The sequence below is a fragment of the Coregonus clupeaformis genome, chromosome 12 (genome assembly GCF_020615455.1).
Source record: "Coregonus clupeaformis isolate EN_2021a chromosome 12, ASM2061545v1, whole genome shotgun sequence".
In the NCBI taxonomy this organism is placed as follows: Eukaryota; Metazoa; Chordata; class Actinopteri; order Salmoniformes; family Salmonidae; genus Coregonus; species Coregonus clupeaformis.
In genome coordinates, this window is record NC_059203.1 from 62340492 (window position 1) to 62353271 (window position 12780).

At 41.9% G+C, this 12780-nt stretch overlaps 1 protein-coding gene across 3 annotated transcripts in view; it reads right to left on the reverse strand.

Moving 5' to 3' along the window:
* The window catches only part of LOC121578337 (rho guanine nucleotide exchange factor 3), a 133814-nt gene that overhangs the window by 29127 nt on the left and 91907 nt on the right, over nt 1–12780 (reverse strand). Inside the window, exon 1 of one of the 3 annotated variants that reach the window (XM_041892653.1) lies at nt 9171–9793. The exons of the other annotated variants lie outside the window; for them this stretch is intronic. Within the exon in view, the coding sequence (XP_041748587.1) occupies nt 9171–9272 (102 nt within the window). The 5' untranslated portion in view covers nt 9273–9793. Of the gene's footprint in view, nt 1–9170; nt 9794–12780 lie in introns of those variants that run through there. 3 annotated transcript variants of the gene reach the window in all.

A 12780-nucleotide genomic window follows, 5' to 3' on the forward strand; every position in this document is an offset into this window, starting at 1 on the left:
AACACGGGGGCCCCTCAGGGGTGCGTGCTCAGTCCCCTCCTGTAATCCCTGTTCACCCATGACTGCATGGCCAAGCAAGACTCCAACACCATCATTAAGTTTGGCGATGACACAACAGTGGTAGGCCTGATCACCGACAATGATGAGACAGCCTATAGGGAGGAAGTCAGAGACCTGGCCGTGTGGTGCCAGGATAACAACCTCTCCCTCAACATGACCAAGACAAAGGAGATTATTGTGGACTAGAGGAAAAGGTGGACCGAGCACGTTCCCATTCTCATCAACAGGGCTGTAGTGGAGCAGGTTGTGAGCTTCAAGTTCTTTGGTGTCCACATCACCAACAAACTATCATGGTCCAAACACACCAAGACAGTCGTGAAGAGGGTACGACAAAGCCTATTCCCCCTCAGGAGACTGAAAAGATTTGGCATGGGTCCTCAGATCCTCAAAAACTTATACAGCTGCACCATCGAGAGCATTCTGCCTGGTTGGACACCACCTGGTATGGCAACTGCTCGACCTCCAAGCACAAGGCACTACAGAGTGTAGTGCGTACGGCCCAGTACATCACTGGGGCCAAGTTTCCTGCCATCCAGGACCTCTATACCGGGCGTTGTCAGAGGAAGCCCCTAAAAATTGCCAAAGACTCAAGCCACCCTAGTCATGGACTGTTCTCTCTGCTACCGCACAGCAAGCGGTACCGGAGCACCAAGTCTAGGTCCAAAAGGCTTCTTAACAGCTTCTACCCCCAAGCCATAAAACTCCTGAACAGGTAATCAAATGGTTACCCGGACTATTTACATTGTCCCCACACTCCCTCTTTTTACGCAGCTACTCTCTGTTTATTATCTACGCATAGTCACTTTACCTCTACCCACATGTACATATTACCTCAATTACCTCCACTAACTTGTGCCCCCGCACATTGGCTCTGTACCAGTACCCCCTGTATATAGCCTCGCTACAGTTATTTTACTGCTACTCTTTAATTATGTTATTTTTCTATTTTTACTTATCTATTTTTTACTTAACACTTATTTTTCTTAAAACTGCATTGTTGGTTAAGGGCTTGTAAGTAAGCATTTCACTGTATTCTGTGCATGTGACAACATTTGATTTGATTTACTTTCAAAAATGAAACAACTATTGTGATATAATATTTTGGCCATATCACCAAGCCCTACAACCAAAATAAAATAATTCCACTGGAAATGTAGCTTATATCAGTTATGATGATTTAGTTAACACATTCATTTGCAGACAATTACTTAGCCAAATTATGCCTACATCGAGGCATCATTTTTTATTAAATACCACATTGGAAATAATAGTGATATGGAATGCAGCAACGTTTAACAGACAATATAAATATCATTATAAAACAAAGCACGTTGCGTATGTTTATTTGGTTAAGATGACTTCCAAATAATACAAAATTACTCTCCCTACTCCATCTTTCCCATTCAGACATTTCTTCAATAAAGTACAATATGCTACAGCAGCCTGTAGGAACATACAGTGGCTTGCGAAAGTATTCACCCCCCTTGGCATTTTTCCTATTTTGTTGCCTTACAACCTGGAATTAAAATGGATTTTGGGGGGTTTTGTATGATTTGATTTACACAACATGCCTACCACTTTGAAGATGCAACATAAAATAAAATTGTGAAACAAACAAGATATGAGAAGAAAAAAATTAGCTTGCATAAAAGTCTATACTCTGTAGAGCCAACTTTTGCAGCAATTACAGCTGCAAGTCTCTTGGGGTATGTCTCAATAAGCTGGGCACATCTAGCCACTGGGATTTTTGCCCATTCTTCAAGGTAAAACTGCTCCAGCTCCTTCAAGTTGGATGGGTTCCGCTGGTGTACAGCAATCTTTAAGCCATACCTCAGATTCTCAATTGGATTGAGGTCTGGGATTTGACTAGGCCATTCCAAAACATTTAAATATTTCCCCTTAAACCACTCGAGTGTTGCTTTAGCAGTATGCTTAGGGTCATTGTCCTGCTGGAAGGTGAACCTCCGTCCCAGTCTCAAAACTCTGGAAGACTGAAACAGAATTTTCCCTGTATTTAGCGCCATACATCATTCCTTCAATTCTGACCAGTTTCCCAGTCCCTGCCGATGAAGAACATCCCCACAGCATTATGCTGCCACCACCATGCTTCACTGTGGGGATGGTGTTCTCAGGGTGATGAGAGGTGTTGGGTTTGCGCCAGACATAGCGTTTTCCTTGATGGCCAAAAAGCTCAATTTTTGTCTCATCTGACCAGAGTACCTTCTTCCATATGTTTGGGGAGTCTCCCACATGCTTTTTGGCGAACACCAAACATGTTTGCTTATTTTTTTCTTTAAGCAATGGCTTTTTTTCAGGCCACGCTTCCGCAAAGGCCAGTTCTGTGGAGTGTACGGCTTAAAGTGGTCCTATGGACAGATACTCCAATCTCCGCTGTGGAGCTTTGCAGCTCCTTCAGGGTTATCTTTGGTCTATTTGTTGCCTCTGATTAATGCCCTCCTTGCCTGGTCCTTGAGTTTTGGTGGACGGCCCTCTCTTGGCAGGTTTGTTGTGGTGCCATATTCTTTCCATTTTTTAATAATGAATTTAAATGGTGCTCTGTGGGATGTTCAAAGTTTCTGATATTTTTTATAACCAAACCCTGATCTGTACTTTTCCACAACTTTGTCCCTGACCTGTTTGGAGAGCTCCTTGGTCTTCATGGTGCCGCTTGCTTGGTGGTGCCCCTTGCTTAGTGGTGTTGCAGACTCTGGGGCCTTTCAGAACAGGTGTATATATACTGAGATCATGTGACACTTAAATAAAGTCCACCTGTGTGCAATCTAACTAATTATGTGACTTCTGAAGGTAATTGGTTGCACCAGATCTTATTTAGGGGCTTCATAGCAAAAGGGGTGAATACATATGCACGCACCACTTTTCCATTATTTATTTTTTTGAATGTTTTGAAACAAGTTATTTTTTTCATTTCACTTCACCAATTTGGACTATTTTGTGTATGTCCATTACATGAAATGCAAATAAAAATCAATTTAAAACACAGGTTATAATGCAACAAAATAGGAAAAACGCCAAGGGGGATGAATACTTTTTTACAAGGCGCTGTATTAAGGTTCACTAATGAGTGTAATCACGTTGTTCTACAAATACATTTGAGATAAATAATTTCCGCTATGCACACAACATAGGAAATGTTACTCTTCACTACCAGCCCAAACACCATAAAAAATATATATATTTGTGCAACTTTAAATAACTTGATTAAAATACAATATAATTTGATTCAAAATACAACACAATCACGATTTAGGTTCAAATGTGTAGCCTACAGTTCAGGAATATTTCCTTTTACCCTCTTGATAAGAAATGGTCATGTTTTATTAAGACAAGTAAATCATTAAATGGATAATATAAATTGTAATGAAATACTTTATTTCAGTTGTACAGAATGATAAATGATAAAATCACCCTTAATCTGCTCAAATTTGATTTGCTTTATCTTGGCCAGGTCGCAGTTGTAAATGAGAACTTGTTCTCAACTGGCTTACCTGGTTAAATAAAGGTGAACATTTTTTAAAAATAAAAATGCCAGATTTAAATGTTCCGATGATAACATCCACCAGAGGGCGAAATCATCTTGTTGCAATCAGCACTAAAAGATCAAACTTGACATTAACGTTAGCGAGCGGTAAATCGGTGGCAGATGATGGTTTCAACTGAAAACAGCTGTGTGCGGTTGATTTTAGCTTGTATTGATGGTTTAATGAGAGATTAGATGGCAATAATATAGTGCCCATCAGTGGTTGCAATTTGCCCTGCATGAGTCCCATGTCAAATTCTGCTGACACCGGGCTCCACAGTAGCTTCTTCCTATTACAATGAGCAATAGGAAACCTCAGGTGTTGTGGGGGGCCCCCGTCCCAACATTGCCACAGGGGTGTTCTCTGTACTGTTAGAAAGGCCAGGGTATTAGTAGTCACTTTCCTTTCTGTGAAAAGCATGACTGCTCTTCTCAGTGCAGTAACAGTAGACCTGAGGACAGTACAAAGCCTTGGGGGCAGACAGCTTGGATTAGTACTGCAAGTCACTGCACTGATTCACTCCATAACAGTCAGACACTCTTTTATACCAGAAACAAAGACTTCAGAGTCAGAGCTTCGTATCTCCAACAGCAGCATTCACCATATAATAACAGTAGTAATTTAGCATTGGGCCTCCACCTTGTCGTTATCTGCAGTGTAGAAGTGGAATTCGCACATTCTGTTCTCTCATAGCATTCACAGACATGGTGCTGCATATTGTAGCAGCCAGGCGAAGGAATAATGGTGACTCCTGATTACTATACATGGATTAGTGCAAACTTTGTTTAAGTGCACCAGAGTAGAGTTTCAGTCCCAATTTAATTGCATTATTTTTAATTGTCCAGCCTTTGCTGCTATGCTTGCAGACGTGCAGAATATGCTGTGACCCTAATCAAAAAGTATTTCATAACTCCAAATAACAAAGACGTAGCTAGGTTGTTCATTTAAACATGTTTTTTATTTTGTGGCACTGCATGGATCACCGGTGCGGTTGAATGCAGCATTGCTGTATGGTGCACTCAAAATGTCTTGTAGTTGAGTAGCCAGCCTAGCCTATTGCTCAAATGTTTCAAGTTTCAATGTCACATGCACAAATACAGTGTTTAGTCCCAGGGTCCTTAGCTTAGTGATGAGCTTTGAGGGCACTATGGTGTTGAACCCAACAATGCAATAATCAATAACAACGTAATACTAGAAAAACAAAACACACGAGAAATAAGAAGAAATATGAAGAACACAATAAGTAAGCATACTATATACAGGACCAGTTCCAATACCATATTTATAATGTGTAGGATTACTGGAGTGATGGAGGTAGATATGTATAGGGGTAAGGTGACTATGCAACAGGATATACAATAAACAGAGTAGCAGCAGCTTGTATGTGAGTGGGTGTGCGTGTGTAGAGTCAGTATAAACGTATGTGCATATTATGTGAGAGTGAGCAGATGGAGTGAGTGTATGTGTGAGTGTGTAGGGCCCTGTGAGTGTGCATTGAGATATATTTAGTTAGCTATTTATCAGTCTTATTGCTTGGGGATAGAGCCGGTTGGTGCCAGACTTGATGTATCGGTACCGCTTGCCGTGCGGAAGCAGAGAGAATAGTCTATGGCTTGGGTAGTTGGAGTCTTTAACAATTTTCCGGGCCTTTCTACCACATTGCTTGATATAGAGGACCTGGATGGCAGCGCTAGCAAAGCAGTCCTGTGGCATAATGTTGCTGTAATAGGCCTACATGTTTCTCCTTTGCATGGTGTTTTTTGCAGGTTTTATTTTTGGGTTATTCCTTGTCAAGCTTTAAAAACCGAAGCCAGACTGCAACATTTTAGTAGCCTAGCTAGGACTGTGGCATGCGTCTGTACACTTTCCTGCGCGCTGCAAATGGGACACACGAAAGCAGCGCAATTGACATTGAATTCAGCAATGTGCGCACATCAGGCTGTAATTTCATAAAGTAGATGACTCAACTGTTGACTCATTTATACTCGCAGTCGCTTGTGTGTCCTATTGTCCTTTAGTAGTAATTTATACACGCGTGTGAATCTTTGATCTATGTATGGGTGGTCGTCTGTAGCTCAATTGGTAGAGCATGGCGCTTGTAACGCCAGGGTAGTGGGTTCGAACCCCGGGACCACCCATACGTAAAAATTTATGCACGCATGACTGTATGTCGCTTTGGATAAAAGCGTCTGCTAAATGGCATATTATTATTATTATTGATCTTATAACTTTTTGACAACCAAGATGACATTTTACTCCATAAATTTTCCGTGACACCCAAACATACTCGTTACATTTTGAATGCTTAGCAGGACAGGAAAATGGTCCAATTCACACACTTATCAAGAGAACACCCTTGGTCATCCCTACTGCCTCTGATCTGGCGACTCAGTAAACACAAATGCTTCATTTGTAAATGATGTCTGAGTGTTGGCGTGTGCTCCTGGCTATCCGTAAATAAACAAACACAAATTGTGTCGACTTATTTTTATTAGTGGGTAGATTAGCTTTAATATTGCAGACAGATTGTGACTTCCAATGTAATTGTCTACATCACTTCCAATCCCCCATATGTTTTTTTCCTCACACCAAAAAAAGTGTTAAACAAATCAAAATATATTTTATATTTCTTCAAATAGCTTCCCTTTGCCTTGATGACAGCTTTGTACACTCTTGGCATTCTCTCAACCAGCTTCATGAGGTAGTCACCTGGAATGCATTTCAATTAACAGATGTGCCTTCTTAAAAGTTAATTTGTGGAATTTCTTTCCTCCTTAATGCGTTTGAGCCAATCAGTTGTGTTGTGACAAGGTGGGGGGGTATTCAGAAGATAGCCCTATTTGGTAAAAGACCAAGTCCATATTATGTCAAGAACAAGAGAAACGACAGTCCATCATTACTTTAAGAAATGAAGGTCAGTCAATACGGAAAATTAAGACTTTGAAAATTACTTCAAGTGCAGTCGCAAAAACCATCAAGCGCTATGATGAAACTGGCTCTCATGAGGACCGCCACAGGATTGGAAGACCCAGAGTTACCTCTGCTGCAGAGGATAAGTTCATTAGAGTTACCAGTCTCAGAAATTGCAGCCCAAATAAGTGCTTCAGAGTTCAAGTCACAGACACACCTCAACATCAACTGTTCAGAGGGGACTGTGTGAATCAGGCCTTCATGGTCGAATTGCTGCAAAGAAACCACTACTAAAGGACACCAATAAGAAGAAGACACCTGCTTGGGCCAAGAAACACGAGCAATGGACATTAGACCGGTGGAAATTTGTCTTTTGGTCTGGAGTCCAAATTTGAGATTTTTGGTTCCAACCGCTGTCTCTTTGTGAGACGCGGCGTGGGTGAACGGATGAGCTCTGCATGTGTAGTTCCCACCATAAAGCATGGAGGAGGTGGTGTTATGGTGTGGGGGTGCTTTGCTGGTGACACTGTCTGCGATTTATTTAGAATTCAAGGCACACTTAACCAGCATGGCTACCACAGCATTCTGCAGCGATCCGCCATCTCATCTTGTTTGGGCTTAGTGGGACTATCATTTGTTTTTCAACAGGACAATGACCCAACACACCTCCAGGCTGTGTAAGGGCTATTTTACCAAGAAAGAGAGTGATTGAGTGCTGCATCAGATGACCTGGCTTCCACAATCCCCCGACCTCAACCCAATTGAGATGGTTTGGGATGAGTTGGACCGCAGAGTGAAGGAAAAGCAGCCAACAAGTGCTCAGCATATGTGGGAACTCCTTCAAGACTGTTGGAAAAGCATTCCAGGTGAAGCTGGTTGAGAGAATGCCAAGAGTGTGCAAAGCTGTCAAAGGCTATTTGAAGAATCTCAAATCTAAAATATATTTTGATTTGTTTAACACTTTTTTGGTTACTACATGATTCCATAGCCTCCAACTGCTCTTAAACACTAGTAAAACTAAATGCATGCTCTTCAACCGAACGCTGCTTGCACCCGCCCACCCGACTAGAATCACTACTCTCGGCGGGTCTGACCTAGAGTATGTGGACAACTACAAATACCTAGGTGTCTGGTTAGACTGTAAACTCTCCTTCCAGACTCACATTAAGCATCTCCAATCAAAAGTTAGATCTAGAATCGGCTTCCTATTTCGCAACAAAGCCTCCTTCACTCATGCTGCCAAACATACCCTCGTAAAACGACCCTCGATCCTACCGATCCTTGACTTCGCCGATGTCATTTACAAAATAGCCTCCAACACTTTACTCAGCAAATTGGGATGTAGTCTATCACAGTGCCATCCGTTTTGTCACCAAAGCCCCATATACTACCCACCATTGTGACCTGTACGCTCTCGTTGGCTGGCCCTCACTACATATTCGTCACCAAACCCACTGGCTCCAGGTCATCTATAAATCACTGCTAAGCAAATCCCCGCCTTATCTTAGCTCACTGGTCACCATAGCAACACCCACCGTAGTCTGCGCTCCAGCAGGTATATCTCACTGGTCATCCCCAAAGCCAACACCTCCTTTGGCCGCCATTCCTTCCAGTTCTCTGCTGCCAATGACTGGAACGAACTGCAAAAATCTCTGAAGCTGGAGACTCATCTCCCTCACAAATTTAGGTATCAGTTGTCAGAGCAGCTTACCGATCACTGCACCTGTACACAGCCTTTCTGAAATTAGCCCACCCAACTACCTCATCCCCATATTGTTATTTATTTTGCTAATTTGCACCCCAGTATCTCTATTTGCACATCTATCATTCCAGTGTTAATACGAAATTTTAACTATTTTGCACTATGGCTTATTTATTGCCTTACCTCCATAACTTACTACATTCGCGCACACTGTATATATATTTTATGTTGTATTTTTGACTTTATGTTGTTTACCACATATGTAACTGTGTTGTTGTCTTTATCGCACTGCTTTGCTTTATCTTGGCCAGGTCGCAGTTGTAAATGAGAACTTGTTCTCAACTGGCTTACCTGGTTAAATAAAGGTAAAAAATATATATAAAATAAAAATGTGTTATTTCATAGTTTTGATGTCTTCACTATTATTCTACAATGTAGAAAATAGTAAAAATAAAGAAAAACCCTTGAATGAGTAGGTGTGTCCAAACTTTTGACTGGTACTGTATATATATATATATATATATATATATATATATATATATTTTTTTTTATAGTCCATACCTCAAACGCAATAACAACATTACCAATGTGATTCATGTAATTTACTCCAACATCATAGACAAATACAGATGTTTTTTTTTTTACTTGGAAAATAGTGCAATCATCCAAACCAGTGTAGCGTGGCATTAAATGTGCTTTATCGTGGTTCTTCACTCTAACGTTGTTTAATTAAAAACATTGTTTAATTAAATATCCACAACAAACGCGAAACAAAGTAGTAGTGCAGTATCTGTCCTATAAAATGTATCCAGTCTGCATATCACTCACTGTGTGCAGTTTGCCTCCACTTAGTGTGCAGGTAACGTTACATGCATGCACGAAAGTTACTTTTCACGTTGTGCAAACTGCAACAATTGAATGCAATCGATAAGAGTTATATCGCAAATGAAACTCCCTACCTCTTCTTTAGCCGGATGGATGTTGCTGCTGTCTGTCTGCACTTCCAGTGAGCAGTTCACCCTCTTCACGACGAGGTAATAGGGGTAATCCTTGGCCACCATGCTGCTGTCACTTTCCCCGTCCACGGAGCTTGCAAACGCGGCAGGGTAGTCACAGACTAGTCTTCCAGCAGCTACGGTGCTCGCCAGGGCTGCGCGAAGTCAAGTTCCAGTAGTGTAAAATCAACCCGCTCTTCCTGCCAACTCATCCCAGGCGAGTTGTCCGCCTACTCGGCTGTTGTGCAAACTGCGACTGCTAGGAGCGACGAGTGAGTGTCTGTGTGTGTGAGTGAGTCAGTAAACATCCTCCTGCTCTATGCGCTCAGCGTGTAAATTCTACTCATAGGAACCGAGAGCGGGTGAGGGCGTCGCGCACTGGAGATAAATATCTCCTTCACCACATTCGATCTGAATAAAGCTAAACTGAGCTGCAGAATGTGCCCAACCAAGCGTTAGGCCTATGTGCTTATACTTTAAAACACTGCAGGTCCTCATGAAACATTCGTTTTTCTATTTGCACCATTTGAAACATATCCTCTGTTATGATAGACTCTCATGCACACCTCTCCCCTACCCTGTTTCAATAATTGCAGTGTGTTCTGTGCCGTATGGGAAATACATTTATCCTATTAAGAGTAATCTCGGTTAACCCAGAACTAAAGTCTAGTGTAATTGGTCAGATGCTCGATGAAATTCTGTGTCCATACCTCTTAAGAGAGAAGATAGAACAAGGATCGGAAGCGGAATGAAGTGCTCCACCCTCTGTCTTTGTAAATTACCGGCAAATCAATGGGTCAAATGTCCCCTCCCCTTCCAAAATCCGAAAGATGCTAACACCTGCGAAATTGTGATTTGTCCAAAGCCCTGGAAATGCACGGGAACTAATGCTCCTCCTTTTCTCACGTGTACCATTTATGTTTACATATAGTCTGTCCACAGGATATTAATTTAACATTAATCAGAAAAAACCTAGGGTCACTCTTGAGACATAAACCTAAATCTGACGCCTCCACATGGGGTTCCTTGCCTTGCATGTTTTATTTTATGATTTGGTACAGTAATTATTATAGAAATAAAAGCAGAGAAAACAACATTAATTAATTCAGCCCCCTAGAAGCTCGCCATGAACAGCAGCAGCTTTTGTTTCAGTGAGCAGAGGTGGGGTGCCTTGCCTTCTCTTGCATGTTATGATTTGGTAAAGTAATTATTGTATTAAAGGACTGAAAACAACAACTATTAGTCAATCCCCAGTGGCTCCCAGTGCAGCACATCACATCGGCAGCTCCTGTTTCAGCCAACAGGAAATTGATCCCAGTTTTAAGTTTGTTCTGGAGGGGCTGAGAAGTTCCTAGCTTTGTGTTTTCCTATCAGACCAGGGAAGTGTGTAGGCTAGGGGCTAAGCCAGTGGTGAGGAAAGTGTGTGTGCGCGTGTGTGCATGCATGTGTTTGTCTGTGCATGTGTGCCTGCATGTGTGTGTGCTTGCGTAAGTGTGTGCATGTGTGGACCAGCCCCCGGCCAGTCCTCACCCCTAAAGCTACTGCCTGCCTGTAAACAAACACTGGCTTTCATATTGTCACTCAGTAAAGTGTCACTCGAACCAAAAGGCCCCTGGCCTGCATGTATAAAAACACTGGAGGGCTAAGTTCCAGTTCCATCCATGGTAGTGAGGTGCGGGTTGACTCTTAACCCGGCAGTCCCAGCGAAGATGTGGGCGGGTTTAGGGTCATGAAATATTGTGTGGATGAAGGGCTGGTGGGTGGCATGCGGGTTGAATAAAGAGAAAACAATACCTTTAGAAATCCATGAATGTATCATTATTGTGCAATTTATATCTATAGGCTACATTGAGGTTTTTCTTTAATTATTTTAGGCTATCTGGCTTTAGTGTGTAAGCCTAAGCTTTAGGGGCCTAACTGTACGCGCACCAAATAGCCTACATGCCAATTGCCAAATGCTTTTGGGTATGGGCAGGAAAAGTTCACGTCGATCAAGGGAGGCAAAAAGGACAATGTCGGAGTTTAATTCAATAAGAGAAAAGCTGCAAAATGGAGAGTTGAAAATAAAGAGAAGGGAGGGCCAGAAAAGTAATGTTTGGGAATGATTTGGTGAAGTGGTAAAAGAGGATGATAGCAGTGCCGGCTATGTGATGTGTGATTATTGTGAGGTGCTATAGCCTACAAATTCGACAGTCATAAGACAGGAACTTCAAAATAGGCACGTCAAGGGAACTGTAGCCTGCCCTAATGGTTAAATGGAAACTGAAATCTGGACACTGACTGTAGGTCTATAACCTCTCACATAACCTTAATATTAACTCCTTCTGAATTAAGCATTTCTTGCAGTAAAACGGTACACCAAATGTAGGCTAAAACTTTACTCTGGAACGTCAGTGTAGAAATATGATATATTTATTTCAGCATCTTGAGAGTATGGGAATGCGCAGTTAGATACTGTATGTCTGTAGACGTGCTGTCTTTATCAGCATCATAAAAGCTGATAGTATTTCAACCACATAAAATATGCATCCAAGCCGAACTGAAATCTTATCAGAAAAATGTTGGGTCAAAATGTGAGCAAGGGTTTACTTAGTCTTCTAGGGCAACATATAATGACAAAAGAGAAGCTGCATGTGTCTAATTATAGGCAAATTGACTAACAATAGCCTACCAAAAATGTCGGCAATTATAAGCAGAAACATAGCCACAAAGTCACAACTTCCGGACTTGTCTCCGTGCTGCTGTGCTGTTTGTTGCTACTTGGCTACCTGCCAAACATTTAACACATTTACCAATGTCTTAGATTTTTCCTCGCTATACTTTTTTCCATTCAACTTTTTCACCCCGGAAATCTGGAAATGGTTATACAGGACCTCCACCAGCTGAAAAAGCTAAGTAGTAATATTAACATTATGCCATCTAATTGCAGTTGCTGTACTCATAATATACAGGAGAACTATCACCTTATGGTGAGGATAGCCGTATTGCAAGGACTCAGATGCTTCAGATGCAATCGTTAGGCAAGGGCAATTTAAGTGTAGGAAAGGATGAAACAGTGTCTGCGCCTCCAGTAAGTATTGATAGTAGTATAAATCCCCCCGCACTGGACAATTTTCTCAAGGCTTCTGGAAAGAAATGCTGTCGGCATGCTCAACCGGTGTCGCTCATTCAGCCGACAGAAACTTTCAACCGGTTCTCCCCATTAAGCAACGAATCGGAGTCAGAGGCCGAGCCTTCTCAGGTCACCCGTTACTGGGTCTGACCAGCCCACCATTAGCTCTCCCACAATTAGCTCGGACAAATTGAAAACCCTAGTCATTGGCGACTCCATTACCCACAATATTAGACGTAAAAATATTCATCCAGCGATCATACACTGTTTACCAGGGGGCAGGGCTACTGACGTAAAGGCTAATCTGAAGAGGGTGCTGGCTAAGGCTAAAACTGGCGAGCGTAGAGAGTATAGGCATATTGTTATCCACGTCGGCACCAACAATGTTAGGATTAAACAGTCAGAGATCAACAAGTGCAACATAGCTTCAGCGTGTAAATTAGCTAGAAAGATTAATTGTCT